This window comes from Ambystoma mexicanum, chromosome 6q (genome assembly GCF_040938575.1).
Source record: "Ambystoma mexicanum isolate Mex_15411 chromosome 6q, UKY_AmexF1_1, whole genome shotgun sequence".
Lineage (NCBI taxonomy): Eukaryota > Metazoa > Chordata > Amphibia > Caudata > Ambystomatidae > Ambystoma > Ambystoma mexicanum.
This window is the reverse complement of record NC_090937.1, coordinates 29850571-29867518: the sequence shown is the minus strand read 5'-3', so window position 1 is coordinate 29867518 and position 16948 is coordinate 29850571. Positions and strand designations below refer to the sequence as shown.

General features: G+C 43.1%; 1 protein-coding gene across 5 annotated transcripts in view; it reads left to right on the top strand.

The window, feature by feature from the left end:
• The window catches only part of WDFY3 (WD repeat and FYVE domain containing 3), a 2538776-nt gene extending 2523149 nt beyond the window's left edge, over positions 1 to 15627 (top strand). For all 5 annotated transcript variants that reach the window (XM_069630405.1, XM_069630406.1, XM_069630403.1 and 2 more), the window contains one exon: positions 11163 to 15627. In XM_069630405.1, coding sequence (XP_069486506.1) covers positions 11163 to 11283 — 121 coding nt within the window. In that variant the 3' untranslated portion in view covers positions 11284 to 15627. The remainder of the gene's footprint in view (positions 1 to 11162) is intronic.
• The last annotated feature ends 1321 nt before the right edge of the window (positions 15628 to 16948 follow it).

The window sequence follows — 16948 nt, the reverse complement described above, 5'->3', positions numbered from 1 at the left end:
ACCGCTTGGAAACCCTGTTCCCAAGGTTAATCCACCCAGATCAGGCCTGATTCATCCGGCATAGGTAAACCCACAACAACATCTGCTGGACTTGCCTTGCCATCTGATTGAGCGGACACCACGGAAAGGGCACCCGGCCATTCTACTCTAACTGGATGCAGAGAAAGCGTTTGATAGGGTGGAGTGGTCATTCTTATTTAACACCATGGAAGCTATGGGGCAGAGTTTCTGACTAAAAACGGGGCCAATTACTGTAGCCCAGGGGCCAGACTGCTTATCAACTGTTAGGTCTCCCAACCAGTATTTTTTTGGTATTCTGGTTTTTGGTAAAAACGTACCTGTTTTGTTTTCAGTAAAATTACTGGGTACCAAATTATCTTCCGCTACTGGCACAGCTCAAACAGCAACTTCAAGTACGGGGCCCCCTGTCGGTATCATGGTTAGGCTGTATCAACACGATTAAAATGGTAATTCTACCAACGGTCCTTTATTATTTCCAGGCGCTACCGGTTCCAGTGCCACAATCCTTTTTCCAGACACTTGACAAGCTGTTGGCAGCGTTTATCTGGACTAATAGAAGTTCCCACCTTGCGCTAGCTACCTTAAAGATCCCCACACAGAAAGGCGTCCTGGGTCTCCCAAACCTTCGAATGTACTTCTGGGCAGCGCAACTCAGAGTAATAAAAGACTGGAACCTGGGAAGCATTGAGAAGAGATGGGTTCATATGGGTGAGGTAATTGTTGGAGCCCCGTTGGGGGAAGTTCTGTGGCTGCAGAAAGGGGACCGCCCATTGAACATGCATATCTCAGCGGTCACAAAACAGATAGAACATGTGTGGGACAAGGTTGTAAGACTTCATCAGATCACTTCCTTCCCATCCCCATTCACATCTTTATTTGGAAACCTTCATTTTACACCCTGATTATAGCGCAGCGCATTCACAAGTTGGTCAAGGGCAGGATGCACAAAGCTCAGGTACATGTTTCGGGGGGATGTAATCAAATCTTTCATGCACATTAAAACGAAACTGTGATTAGCAGAAGGGGACTGGCATAGATATTTTCAACTCTGCCACTGGCTGGCACACCCCCCCAACTGAGAGGCAGCGGTTAGACTTCTCACCCCATTTGAGAAATTCCTGGTAGCAAACTCAGGGGACAGACACCTGGTCTCGAACATATACAAGTTAGTAATAGAAGCTGAGGTGGGAACTGCGGCAGAATACAAATGGGAAACCAACATTGGGCAAAACCTATACAGGAAGAAGAATGGGAATCTCTGTGGAGAGACCATACCCAAATTAGCACAGGCCATACAGATCAGAGAGTTTTGGTATAAACTGATGACCCAATGGCACTTCACCCCTGTAAGGCTGCATAACATATTCCCGAAGGTCTCGCAAAACTGTTGGAGGGAGTGTGGGAATGTGGCGGACTGGCTACCTAGTCTGGTCGAGCTGCCCAAAGCTAACCGAATACTGGAAGGTAGTCAACGAACACATGCAAACGATCTTTGGCAACCAACACTGTAGGGGCTCTAAGGAGAGCTTACTTTTCATGGGGGAGGGAAATGAAAGGGCCTGGTCGAAACACAAAAGGAAAGCATAAGCCACCCTCAGTCTAGCAGCCCTCTTGGTGATCGTGCAGAAATTGAAAGCCAAAGACCCGCCCCCTCGAACAAGATTGGTTAGCTAAGGCCTGGAACTTTGTCTCACTAGAGTGGCTTATGCACTCGCTACAAAGGAATCAAGCCAGATTTACAGAGGAATGGGAGCTGATCCTGGCGTTCCTAGAAGACGACTACAAGTTGCCATACTGCCCCCGTTAACTCTCTATCCTAGGTAAAAACTAAATAGCTCTACGCTGGTCTTTCTCCCAGACTCCAAAAGGGGCGGGGGGGTGGGAAGGGCGGGCGGGAGGGAGAGACACTCGGGATGTTGGGGACATTTCATGTGGTGTTTTAACCAAATGCAAATAAAAAAATGTTTTTAAAAAAGTCATGGGCTCTAAAGAATATCTATCGGTGAAGAACACAGATTCCCGTATAAAGTAGGCCCCTCAAGGTTGCTCCTGTAGAGGTTTCTTCAGATTCAGTGAATGCTAGTTTTCATATGGTCATATTTCATGAAACCAAGAAGGAGACAGCTGATTTGTTTTGAATTTGTTAGAGCAGGTGAATGTGGAAGGCGGGTAAGCCAAGTTAAACACAGTTCAGATGAGGGCATTCACCACAATCACTTTGTGAGGGAACATTCAGCAGTTGAGAATTTTCTTGACGGTGCAGAGATTAAAAAGCAGGCACTGACAACTGAAATTATCTGTGAGTTTGTAAAAGGTCAGCATCAAGTTGAATGCCAATGGTTTGACTGAGTGTGAATCACCAGAAGTCAGGATCTGACCCGGCTTGAGCAGACGAAACACAACTGTTAGGTAAGAATTTATGCAGTCACACTGTGTGAGACGACACAACACTTATCTGCTTGATATTAGGTAAGCAACCTTTTGGTCTAGGTCTGTACTACACAAGTTGGTAGAGTGACTGAGCAGCCAAGCCTATCTCAAGAGGGGTAAATTTGAGCTGTAGAGCTGTATCAATGAAATTCGTCAATACAAGTAAACAAGTAACACTTACACTCAAGGTTTCAGTTATAAATAATTATTTAACATCAAGTTTTAAATAAGCATTCTTTAAAAAGGCAATTTGTGTAATCATGTAAATATACTTTAAAATACTTTTTCAGAATCGGAACTAGTTAGTAGACAATCTTTGGATATGCTTCATACACAATTCCTACACCCTAAGGTGACTTCAATCACAAGGACGGTAATGGCATTTATGTATCACACTAGTTATACTTGGCAGATTCTGAGGTTGCAGAAAGGGAAGGTTTAAGGAAGGGAAACAGTTAAACAGGTTCTCAGTATATGTGAGGACAACTAAATCTTCCAGTGAAATCTAGACAAGCCTTTGCCAGCAATAAGTCTAAAACAAGTTCCCACCTATGAGGGACAAACAATATCAAAGTCAATGGGCTAGAAGGGTCTGCAGGGAGCCAGGACGGACAAAGTCAATTTGAAACAATCTATGGAGCTGAGGCACTTGTTAGAATCAAAGTCTCGCACAAAGTTAGAGAGTTTGTAGAAAAATCATTTGTAGGGTCACAAGCTGTAAAGCCTGTGAAAAGCACAGTTGGAATCAACTCTAGGGGTAAGCCACTGCAAATCTCAACTGAGAAAAGCAAAGCTAAAAGACAATGAGGTAAGTACCCCTAGTCTAGACAGTACCTCTGGTTAGAAGAAGCGTGGTCCAGCTGGATTCTGTCCTGTTGCAGCAATGCAGACACTGGGTTCCTGAGTCTCAGTTGTGGGGACAAGAGAGAGGACGTCTGGAGGGCTCCTGCAGCAGCACCTTGGAGGTCGTCAGCAGTTCCGGGCTCTTTTCGGTTCAGCAGCACTTCCCGGTTTCAGCGCTTGGTAAATCGCACCGTTGCAGATCTCGAATACCAGTTGGGCTTCCTTCACTCCTTGGGTCCTGAGTAAAATCCAAGAAAGACCTCACAAAGAAAATGGCAAAAAAGAAGACCAGGGCCATTTTGACTTAATGGTCTCCCATGGGTGCTATACCGCAGCTGAGGATTCAGCCTGCGGTAAAAAAGCACAATGGTAGGAAAATTAAACCACTGCCACCAGCCATTTAAAGTATCGAGGGTAACATAAAATGTTTTACATGAGAAGGTAGGATAAGGGGCTACTAGGTAACCCCCCAGCACTCCACATAAGATTTGTGTGCTGGACCTACGAAGAGAAAAGGTAAATAGTCAATTTCACTTTACTATTCTTGGGAACAGTATTTACACCTTATGAGAAATCTAAAGGTGCTGTGTGTCGCCATACAAAAAGTAGATGCCTATGAAGTTTGTCAGACTCCAAAAACGGTGGAAACACGTAATCCAAATCAAGTCAAAACACATGAGAGAGTGAGAAAAAGGTAAGAATTCTCCCTAACAGCAACCACAAAAGAACCAACTGTTTACGCCTCAAGACTGTGTAACGTCTTAACTATTTACATCAGCCTTGCCCTCACCCTCACCCTCACGCCTGTTTGTTTGTTTTATTATTTCTAATGCGCCCCAGACCCAAAGGTATCAGGGCGCGAGGGTATCAAGAGGGTTGTTAAGCTTATGTTACATTATACAATTCCAAAAATAAATCGAGATGCCCCCTCTTCAAGGAACACCATTTTCATGCCCCTTAAGATAAACCCCTCCTTGAATACTTCCTACCCTGTGTCCTTCCTAACACCCCTTGTCCCACTTCCCGCACACAGCACTGTGCTGCCTGTTCTCCCAGTAACTGGAAATGTCAGCTATTTCCTGATATCCTAAATAGTATGCCAATAATAAATGGTATTTTGTTAGGATGTATGTGAATACTGCGAGAAACAAATCCAGAATCCTAAAATGTTGAAGTGTTCTTTTTGCACCTGTCAGCACAATTATAAGCAGGGGAGAGACCCCACAGCCCCCCCCCCCATTAGTCCCCTCAAATTATGTTATGCAAACCCACCCCACACATAGAATTGCAGTGAAATGCACAGTAACATTTTCTACATTTTGGGATTCAGGATTTTGGGCCGCAAAAGTATGGGGTGATAACTTTTGTTATGTTGTAAGAACTGTTCCCCTAATGTAATCACCCGATGTGTGCCTGTAAAGCTGTTTATTGCTTTCCAAAGCAAGGATTATGCTTAAAAAATGCCTGAAATCAAAGAAAAATGTTCAGTGTTCGTGGAGGGCCTTCTCATGTTCTCCTGGGCTACCTACAATACTCTCCCTTTTGTCAGCTCGTTAATTATCTCTCCCAATCCACAAACTGAGTTAAGCAGCTTGGTTCTCGAGTACTTTGAGTTTGGTCACTTCAATCTCCCTCAAAGATGTATGGACGTTTTAAAGTAGTCACATAAACAAATGCACATTTCTCTAATTTTTACAAATGGAAACAATTTGGTAGTGTTAGTTCCATGCACTGTTGAGAAAGTTATGTGATTGCATATGTATCTTACCAGACAGCGACCAATCTTTTCGTTAATGTGATTATTTTTTATCTCCATTGGCAGTTTACAATGAATCACACAACTGAAATGTATATGGTGGATGGCACTGGTGGTCAGGGCCTACTATACCCACCAGTGGCAAGGATCAACCCAAACTGGGCTCTAGATGCGGTCTTGCATTATGAGCATGTGATGTATGCTAGCTTACATAGAAGTTGCCTTTTTTGAGTACCAGTCCATATTTATATTATCTTAAATGTTTCATTAGGGCAGACCTGAAGCAGACCATTGTTGCCCTGAGTACTATAGAAATTTAAACACATTTTGTTTTATTTTACACAGTAAATGGAGTACAAAAATTTATTTTTTGCCTTGTGCCGACCTTTAGACATAATATTGCTTAGAACAAAACGTTTTGTTCTACTCCGTATTTTTTAATCCGTAAAACTGGTGCTAAATGCATAGTGATAAGATCATCTTGCAAGTTCTACGGGAGAAACACGTGCTTTTCTAGGCAATGTGCTGATGGTTAACATGAATAAATAGACAACATGGACATTTGTTCATGCATTCACTTCGATCTACTATACTTTATTTATTTATTTGGATTTGTATAGCTCACAGCAGCCCAAAGGCATCGAGGCGCTGTTACATAGAAATGTGACTGGGCTTAGTTCAGGGTTACATTCAAGGCAGCCCAACAAGAATAAATTCTTAGTTACAAGTTGCAGGAGGTTCATTGGTTAGACAAAACATACATATAGTTGGTTACATTTTAAATCTAATGCATTACATCGAAGTTTCATACTGGCTAGTGCTAATATCAAGCCATATAGGGTGAGGCGTAAGGAGAAATACCAGAGGTGCTGTGCCATACAAATAACATTGTTTTGATAGCTTTTCAGAAGGCTATATGAGAATCAATCTTCCTAATGTGACTGGGGAGAGAGTTCCAGTGCAATGCGACCATGGTGGGGAAACTAGTACCACCTGCATGGGCTCTCTGAGTTTTGGGAATAGAGATCCTATTGGTGTAGGTCAATTTAGTAGGTCTGGCTGAAGTAGATTTGGCTATTCTTTGGACAAGGTAGGTGGGGCCACGTTGTGGACACATTTCTGCATGATGGAGAGGGTTTTGAAAATAATTCTCTTTAACGGGAAGCCACTGAACTTGCCTCCTGGTCTTCGAGATATGATCCCTTGTTGAGATACCAGTGGCAGCCCTAAGGGCCTTATTTTGTACCGTTTGAAGTTTAGAGATATTTTTCCCAGATGGCTTTACGAAGAGGGCATTGCAGTGATCCAATCTCGAACCAATTATTGCTCTGGCAATGGTAAGGCAATTCTCTAGAGTTAGAAAGGGTCTGGCTGCATTAAGTAATTTGATGGAGTGGTATGCTGATGAAGAGGCAATGGCATTGACCGTCTATCCATGGTGAGGTTAGGGTCCAGATAGACACCCAAGGTCTTGACTGTTTTAGAAACAGTGATGGGTATATTGTCATTAGCGAAGGTGCTATACTGCTTGTCCAGTTTACCCAAGGTGGCTGGGGACCCAATTAACAGAAGTTCGGTTTTCTCATCATTGAGGCACAACCAGTTTTCTGCCATCCAGGTTTGGATGGTTGAGTAAATGGAGTTGAGGGAGTTCTGTTCGGACTTGTAATCACCAGTTAGTGGGATAAGCACCTGAGTGTCATCAGCATAATTAGTATATGAGATGCCCAGGGCGTCAAGTATATTAAACAATGGCCTGGTCAATAGGTTGTATATGGTAGGCTAAGTGCACGAACCCCGTGGGACTCAACATTTAATGTGACTTGGATGGGCACAGGCTGAGTCAGAAAAAACTTTCGTAACCCTTTCCTGAAGAAACAAGGTGATCCAAGCACAGGCCTTTGAGGAGAAGTTTGACGCAGAGGAGAGGTGATGGCAAAGAATCTTGTGATCCACCAGGTCAAATGCTGCAGATAAATCATGGAGCAGAAGAAGTGTAGGTTTGCCTGCGTCTCTGATGTTGTCCATTTGATTTTTCAAGTCTTAACGGAGCAGTTTCCGTACCGTGTCCTGGACAGAAACCAGACTGCTGAAGGCCGAGAAGACAGTTAGCTTCAAGGAATTTTTGGACTTGCAGGTAGGCTGCCTTGTCCAGGATTTTTAATAAAAAAGGGACAGTAGTAATGGGCCTATAGTTCCCTGGGACCGTTGGGTCGAGGGATGGTTTCTTAAGGAGCGGGCGTACCCAAGCTTCCTTAAGGCCAGTCGGTACATGGTCGGACTGGAAGGAGGCATTAATGAAGGCTGTTAGGAAGGGGGCCAGGGTAGGGGCACAGTCTTTGATGAGCTGGGCCAGGTAGGCATCACCTTGACAGTGGGATGGTTTAATGGACTTAAGAAGGACAATGACTTCCGGTTCTCTCATTTCCTTGAAGTCAAAGGACAGGGATTCTCATGTATTAGTTACAACAGGCGTTTTCTTATGAAGATTAGCTATTTGGTGGGGAAGCGCCGGCTGATGAGCTAGGATTTTGGTTTCCAGAATGTTACATTTTTCCAACAGAGCAGATTGAATATTATTACACCAATTTCCATCCTTCAGGAGAGTTGGGGGCTGGGTGATGGGATTTTACAACTCTCTGAAAATGGCGAAGATTTCTTTAATCCCTGATTTTGCATTAGCTATCCTCGAATTGAAGGAAGAAGCTTTGGCCTTAATAGTGGCACTTTTATATTCTTTAGCTTTAGTATTGAAGGCTGCCTTAGAGGCATTGTTAGGGTTGGCTTTCCAAGTGGACAACGCTATCCTCTTCTTGGAGCGTAATTCTAGGAGCTTCTGTGGGAACCAAGCATTGGGAATACTCCAGTGATGGCTGGCTCTCAAATGGGATACACAGTACTAAACAATCTATTTCATACTTTCTCAAACACCCTCCTAATGTTGTGTAAAACTTCATTGTGGTCAATACATAGCATTTAAATTGACAACAGATTCATGATGCAAAAGAGAAATGTTACCTACTTGCCAGTCATTTTGCAGCTTTAGTATGGTGTAGATTTACATCCGCCGAGTTGAACCCCAGAATTCAGCAACTAAACTTCTAGTAGAAGATAGTATTTATATTATACTCTTATTTTTTGTATAGATGTGTATTACATACATGTAAGGTGGTATTTTTTCACAATTTCTTCTTTCACCTTTTTACTATATTACAAAAGGAAGCTTGTAAATGCAAACACTCTGAAGAGGATGTTTAGTACAGAGATGTCATACAAGGATCCTATTACTGATCCATCCTGTTAGGCAGAAACCTGTGCAGTTCCCTCTGTGACCACTGCAAAAGGTTTAGGACTACAGGTGTTTGGCAGTAAACCCACTTGGTAGCAGTCTGTACCACACAGATTCACTTGGTAGCTGTGGCTGAGCAGTCAGACTTCCCTCAAAAAGAATTAGGCAGTATACAGAGTATTCACAATAGGTCAAGAGCACACAATAGAACAAGTAAACACTGACCAGGGCTTGGTGTAAAAGAGATATAATTATTTATTTAAAACCACATCTAGAAAAACACACAGGCACTAATAGTAAGCAATTCAAAAACACGGTCACTAAAAGATATACACTCCCTTAAAAGAATATTAGACAAGTCTTAAGTAAGCCCCACTTATTTTCAGACAGCGGTGAGCGCTTAACGTAGATGGCACTCTAATAGTTTGTTTTAAAAAGGGAGAGAAAAGCAGAGAACAAATTGAAACAGATCCCAACACTTTTTCAAGAACACAACAAGAGGAGAAGGCAAGGTAAAACCGTGAAATTAGAGTTCAAGAAGCTGGATCCACTTTCAAAGGATCCAAACTAAATGTGTCCAAGGTCACACGTTTGCAGTGCACAAAAGTCTTGTAAAGGTTCAAAAAGGAGTTGGACCACAGAAAGGGACCAGTTAGAGGGTCAAGGCGGCCAGCCCAGTCCAGAAGGTTAAGGAGTTATTATTACCTTGTAGCAATCTTTAGAAAGGGAGGCCTGGCGGACACAGTACCTTAAAGTGGTGAGAACGCTCCAGCGGGGGCAGTTGTTCCTGGCAGCGTGTGCAAGTCGGTGCTTCGTCCGGGGGAAGAGAGGATCTCATCGTGGAGGAAGACAGGAGTCTGTTGCACTGCCAGGGAAGAAACCAGCCGCAGAGTTTCTCAGGTACAAGGAGCGGTCCGGTGATTCGCGGTTCAGTGGTGAGTGGCTATCCAGCCGCCGGGGTGCTTGGCATGGGCAGTTCGACCACAAACCGGGCTGGGGTGCGAAGAAAGAAAGGAAAACTGGTTGTGCCCACCAGTCAGGGGAAGAAGCCTCTCCAGCCGGGAGATCTTCTCTGTCGTCGGGAAGTGGTGAGTCGGTTCTGCAGGGCTCCACCGGTGGTGTCGTCGTGGTAGGTCGGCTCAGCTTCTCCCTCGTCGGATTCTCAGGTCCTGTGGCGACTTCTGAAGTTCGTCCCCAAAGCCCTGCTTTTATGCAGAAAACCCCCATTCACTCAGCCTAGCTGTCACTCAAACATGCTAAGTGGTGAGCCGGCCGGCTCACCACTTGGGCCAATCACACAAGAGTGCGACCTGAGTTACCAAGGTAACTCGGTCCAGGTTGCCTAAATCCCCTCCCACACCCCCTGTGTTACCCAGACAGAGTGGCACCACTTTTGGAGGCTTCTGTGGAGAAGCCCGCCAAAAAAGTGGAACAAAGGGCTCGACTTGGGTTGGAGTCACAGAAGAGAACATAAACGCCATTTTTGAATCGAGTCTTGGCAAAAAATACCAACCAGAGAATTAGTATTAATTAAATAAACCGGCGGTATGTTCGAGGCTATGAGAATTAAATGATTAAAGTTGGTAGCCTCGAACAATGGGAAAATCCCATAGGAAAATATTTGCGGTCGAATATAAAAAGTAGTTTCCACTGCCACCAGCCAAAACTCGATCAGGGGGGACGGAGACGTGCCCCCTTGACTAACAGACCCCGGGGCAATCGAATTGCCCCGACCAGTACGTCCACAATATGATGGTTTGTACTGGTTTCTGTTAATAATTTGGGACTAGTAAAGCCAATGGTGACTTTACATGCCCTGGGAGACAGTAGTCAGTCCCAGGGTATGGAGTCTATGGTGCGGTGTCACTATGACACCCCTGTGTTACGGCACGGAGGGTGCTGTGTAACACACATAGTAAAAACACATGAGACCCTATGGAGTAAAGGACCCCATAGCCCATAAAACGCAGTAACAGTCAAAGGAATACCATTAATCATGTTCAAGAGTTGGAGGAAAAGAGTCTCACTCTTGGCAGGAGGAAAAAAACAAACTCCAGAAATCCAGCAAAGCTGATGGGGGACTCCCTAGGTTAGGAAATTCAGCCTAAAGAGAGAATTCTCCCTAACACATCCAAGTCAACACATATTGCAATCTGTCTTGTAAACAAGCTGAAATCTCCAGAACCAATAGCTAGATGTCCAATTATTCATAGAAAGTGAATCTAAAACCGAGAAACACTACAAAAGTCTGTTACAGTTAAGTAACAATTTCTCTTGTAAATGTCTTTGTCATTGCTTCCCCCTTCTGCAAAGAGAAAGTGCTATATAGACGTAAATGCAAAGTCTATTGTAGAATATTGTTCTCTTTAGTCCTACTATTACAGGGGTCTGCAACCTGTGACAGTCCAGAGGTTTGGACTACAATTCTCATTATCGTTTACCATCGACTATCCTGGCTAGGGCTGATTGGAGCTGTAGCCTGAAATATCTGGAAAGGCAACGGTAGCAGACCCCCCTCTCATTGGATATTGCTCATTGTCTATTTTGCTTTCAGTGTACTTGCAATACTCATATATACACCCAAGTGGATTAGAAACCAACCGCATTTATATATTAACATCTAATTCTGCCACTGCTTGATAGCACAGGCGGGACTCTTGAGGTGACTTGAAGCTCTGAGGTGACTTGGTATACCTTTGATTAAAGTTTCAGCTAGAACGATGTTGTTTATGTGAATACTAGTAATGCCATACATGTTAAATTCCTGACAATGCCTTCTTTTGAGTAATTATGTCATCAACCCATCTCCATCCCTCATTACAGGTGCAGCCGGTTCCAGTCCGAAATCAAGCGATTGAAAATTTCCTCCCCAGTGCGAGTCTGTCAGAATTGCTATTTCAACCTACGGCACGAGCGTGGCTCAGAGGATGCAGCCAGGAACTAACACTCACCAAAGGTCAAATGAAACCCAGATGGTGTACGTTTTTGGGGTCTGACCCACCCTTAATTACTTATTGCATCTTTACAGAGAACTTGAAAGGGAGTTAAAAACAACACACAAAAAGCTTTTCGTTTACATGCATCTTTGTACTGTGTTTTAAAGCACTGACATAAAAACAAAACAAAAAACATAAGGGATCATACATTTGTGGTGTTTTCATTGTGCTTATATAGTAAGCAAATACACAAACCAGAACCAAGTTTGGGTGATTCCAGGAATGAAGCTTCTTTCGCATAGCCAAATCTCCGCGCTTGAATATGCATCTGCAGAGGAGTCGAGAAAAACATGTGAAAAAACTCCTCATTGACTACCGATTCATCTGTCTCATGTCTTGTGTTCATAAAACTGCTCTCTTCCTTTCTGCAAAAAAAGAGCTTTTTTTTAGGAAATAGTTGTAAATCTGCCTTCTGTACAAGCAACTTTGTGTATATTGTAAATACGTATATATTGATGGCCTTTTTATCTAAAATAATGTATGAACTTAAGTAACTGCCTGTTACATGGGACTTCATATTATCCCTGTTTTAATGACTTGCCTTTGCTTCACCCGGAAACTTCTTTTGCCATCTTACAAATGGAATGTGTCAAGATAAAAAAAAAAGAAAAAGTAGTCAAAAAACCTTAAGAGGCATTATGTGTAAAAGTGTTTTACGTTTTACTGCACTTGTTTATTTAATCTTGATCAACATGTTTTTTTATTTAAGTTGCTCACAGTATCTTTAGCAATCCAGGCAATTCCTGGAACACAGATCACCTTCTGAGGTAAGCAAACTTAGGACCACAGGAGCTTTTTCCTCAAGGATTGAATCTCTGGGTGCTGATTTGTACTTTATCTTGTCCCATAGCAGGCATTGCCCAACTTGTTACCATTTCAGTGTTGTGGTGCAATTCAGGTTTTTTGTCTAAGTAGGAAATCTCTTGTCTGCTGTGTTCAGTAAAGTTGGACAGGTTTCTAATGAAGATCTTGCAAAACTGCTCCTCAGTCTTTTAACTAAAGGCCTGTGCTGGTAACAGGCCATGGTGTTTAATATTGTGGCAAAATCTGAAAGGGCTCGGACTGCTATGCAAGGAGATTCTTTTTACTTAATCCTGTTCCCTGGATGTTAAGCGCATCCTTATTTCTAGTGCTTAGCATACTGATTATAGTCGCTATTGTCTGCTTAACGCAGAAGACATTTTTTAACATTACCTTGTTTACGTCCCTCTTCGCAAATCACAAAGGGCTTGGGATGCACCCTTTCCCATAAGAAAAGGGGATATTTTTTAATGCCTCCTCATGCAGTATTGGTGAGAAGGTTTAGTAACTAAGTCAAAACTATGTGCCATTTTGGAAATGGGCCCCGGGTTGAGCGTTTCCATACAAAGCTCTGTTGCAGTGGAAACGAGGTCATTGCTTGGGGTTCTGTGAAAGAAACTTTTAGATCGAACAGCAGGTCTGAAGGGGAAAGTGAAGACTGTGCACACTTAGCTCAATGGACAAAATAATGTGCTGGCTGTGCATTATTTAGGACTGGATGTTCTAGAGCTGTAGTATTCTGTAATGAGGAATTTCTTTCTCTGACACCTTACTGAGAGGCTTGGGAGTCAGTAGCCCACCGCAAACTGTCCATTGCCCCACCTTTCTTGCCAAGCCTGCTGCAGTGGGCAGAATGTGCAAACCAATGCCATGTAATAAGAAACCCCGTCGGGCACAGTATCTTGTTCCTTGGACAAAAGGGCCCATGTTATCATGGGAGATGAGTACGAGGGGGTGGGGACACCAAGAGGACGTGTGCTATGATAGGTGAGCCCCATGGCACACCCTGGAATGAAGCATGGGATGGCTGTTTTTGGTAGTATTCTGTGCCCCAACATTGGCAAGACAATTCAATCAGCCTCTTCTGCTTTTTGACAGAATATTCTGCCAACACTTACTTCCCACCTCCAACTTGGCTATTTGAACGTCTTTTTGCAAATAGTCTGTTTTAGCTTGCTACTTCTTGAGGACCTGACTCAGTAGCCAGGCTTCAAACGGATAACTTTGTTGCACATTGAACAGGGCTTCTGTTGCATACTTCCATCATAGGGTCATGGTTAGGCAAGTCTGCCTAATCTACGTTCATACTTCCTGAAGAGAACGAAGGGCAGGAATTTGGATGATGTCATCCAATCAAAATGCATTCCAGAAATCCAGAAAGTAAACTACTGAAATTATGATAAATGATGTGAAACGTTATGGCCTGTATCTTTTTATCACAGTGTGGTCAACAGGTCTTTCGCTCAACCCCCACCCTCCAACTGCTCGCCACCCCGCCCCCCCACTCTACTATGTTTTGTGAGCAGTTGCATATTGCTCGACCCCTGGTGGTCGACATATGCAACTGCTCGCCACCCCCCCCCCAACTCTACTATGTTTTATGAGCAGTTGCATATTGCTCGACCCCTGGTGGTCGACATATGCAACTGCTCGCCTACCATCCCAAAAAGAAACTCTTCCATCCTCACTTTTACCTCTCCCCCAATTACCTCCCTGCCCTCATCCTTTCAGCACCCCGCTGCTGGAACACCCTTTTTGCCTCATATCCCTTCACCCAGAACCCCTGCCGACTACTCCTGTGTAGCACCACCCCTTAACTCCACTGCCTCGATTCGTCACCGACCCACTGGCGGATCCCAACATCTAGTTACTCGCAACCCCTCGCACCCATGCTCCCTCCTCAGCTTACATGCATACACCTTCCATGCATTCCTCCTCCCTCGTCACCTTGTAGGTTTGGGCTCCTATTCATCCCTAAGTGTTTGATCAGTCAGAGAGTGTCTAGCAGTCCAAACTGATGACCACTTACTACAACGAGTAGTTGGGGTGAGCAAAAGACCCGCTGCCAGAGAAAGTCTGTGAATACATTTGGAAAAAAAAAACTCATTTGAACGCAGAATTTACTAACATTGTAGTTTAGTGGTATTGAAAGATGTTGCCATATTTTGTTTGCGGTTTAATTTAGTACAGAGTAGATTTTGAAATCTGTGTTTTAAAAACGTTTTTCATTTTTATGGGGCATGGCTGCAGTACCCTTCAGCACATTCAAACCATTTTCAAAATGGCACATAATCATATTTCGTAATGACTTGAAGGCTTTAAGTAGGCACTTGCTTTGAGGTGTAAACCTACTATGTTACAAGGGAGATGTTTATACAGGGATCCCTGTATTAGAGCTTAGCTACTATACAATCAGCAAATCAGTGCCCTCAAAGCACAGCATTTTTCACTTTTTCGACACTTAATTGGGAATTCATTTACTAATGTATTAAATGCTGAGGAAGAAAGGTCTTATGTCTTAGTGTCGCTGGTGTATTATAACTAATTTAATTCTCTTGGCACAAAGTTCGCTTGGTTGGGTAGCTAGAAATAGCATAGTGAATATATGGCACCAAATACATGCATTTGTGTTTTTATCCTCCGCTTTATGATGCTGTGGGCAACTGCTTTTAATCGATGGTAATTATTTTCCCCGTTGCTGCTTATGCAAAAGGACTGCGCAGTAAATGTGTTGCTGAATGGCTTCAAGTTTCAGCATTAGTATAGTCACAAGATGTACAGTGGAAATCTTGAAAGGCAGTCTATTCTAAATGCAAGTTCCTGACCGGTCTACTCTCTTGTAGTATTCACTTCCTCTCATCCCCACATCTGTATGTAGCGTGGTACTGTTATGTCTCGCTTTCAAGGGGACCTCAGTGCGGCCCCTTACCTATCCACTAGAAAACTCAATACATAAATTATTTGCACATTCTTTTGTAAAATATTTAGTAGGAATTGTTTTTGCTCTGCGTCCTACCAGGTCCCATTCTATGAATTGTGTACAAAAATAAATATTTATGCAGTTAAAACTGTTTTTAGGAAGTATTTTTAATTTCAGCAAGTTTTGTTACTTGTTGCATGACTTAACAAAGCTGACTTTTTGTGTCAGTGCAATGTATATTTTTGTCCTGTTATTAACTCGTATGCCCTCTTATAAGGCCATTTATTTGTACAGCAGTGGGAGTTAATTGAAGATAACTGGTTAAGACTGGAGTGCAGACTTTTGTACTACATTGCAAAATCCAATATCTGTTTTTGGTGGTTAAATGTAAAAGGCCTAAATAATAATTACTATCTGGTGTGCAATCTGTGATATTTGAATGTTCATTGTATATTTGTCTCTAATGCAAAGAGGTAGAAAAAAACACAATACATTAATAAATGCAATAGTTCAGGTAATCTTATGTTTATTATTTTCATTACCAATAAATACCTGCTATTTACCACCAAAACGTTTCTTTTCTTGTGTTGTTTTTCCTGGAATAAACCAGAGCTAAACTTGAGTGAAATGCTTCCACTTGGTAATCTACAATGTATTTCTACTACTTCTTCCCTTCCAGCTGTTCTTTTTCCAGATAATTCTTCGTTAAAAACAAAAAAGCTCACAACTGTAATCTCCAGCAAATGATCATTCCCAGTTTTAGAAGCCGTAGAATAATTCCCAGCTGGAACTGCTACCATCTTTTTTAGTTTTTAAATTGAACTTTAAGAAAGCATTTCACCATTTTTAAAAATATATTATTATTTTGACAGTAGCCAACCGAAAAAGGTAGAAAGGTTGCAGGGCATCGTGTCCAGAGAGAGATCTGTCTTTTTCAATTTTCAGATACAAACTCCGAACACGAGGGATGCTTGGGACTGAACCTGCGAACACTGTTCACATTTTACACGTTTTTTCCTGTAGTGTGACATCCTTTTTAGTTTAGGTGGCAAAGCCAGTATCATAGACAAAATATTACAGCATTTTTGTATTTGCGTAAAGAAACTGTGCTTTAGGGTGCTGTTTCCAGGTCAAGACTGCAGCCTCTGAGACTGATTGGAAGAATGCAGGTCACAGGTGAGGCTGGGGATGGGATGGTATGGTATGGTATCGTTTATTTATATGGCGCCTATACACAGGCAAGTGTTTCAAAGCGCTCAAGGAGGGTGGGAACACAGGGGAAAAAACAACAGTCACTCAGAGCCTTGAAATTCTGAGACTATAATAGTCTGCACAGGCAGAGTAAGTGCATAAAACACATTTAACAGTATGGGATATAGCAAATAGGCCAGACGGCGATTCTGCAGTTTTAACAGTACAGTTAGGGGTGAAGACAGAGGAGAAACAGACGATCTTCTGGCGTGGTGCGTACAGATCAAGCAAGTGCACAGAGTGTCACCGGGAGGGGAGGGTCAAGTGCACCCTGTCAGTTGAGATTGGGGGTAAGTGCAGAGAGAGCCATTCTCTTGGGTTGATTTCTTAGTGCGTTGAGTGGGGGTCGGGTGTAGGGCCCTGAGACAAGTGCGAGAGAGTACTGGCGGGGGTGCTGGGCACCAGTGAGAGATTGAGGTACACCAGGAGACCAGTCAGCATGTTGTAAGGAATAGGAGGGAGAGAGGGAAAGGACAGCAAACTAGGTTCTTGAGGGACAGTATTTAGGTAGGCAGCATTGCAGGTAGGTGGGTTCCAGGCCCCAGAAAGCCTTGTGGACAATGCAAAGGGTCTTGAATTTGATCCTTGCAGACTCAGGGAGCCGGTAGAGAGATTTCAGCGCCAGAGAGATGCAGTCCCTG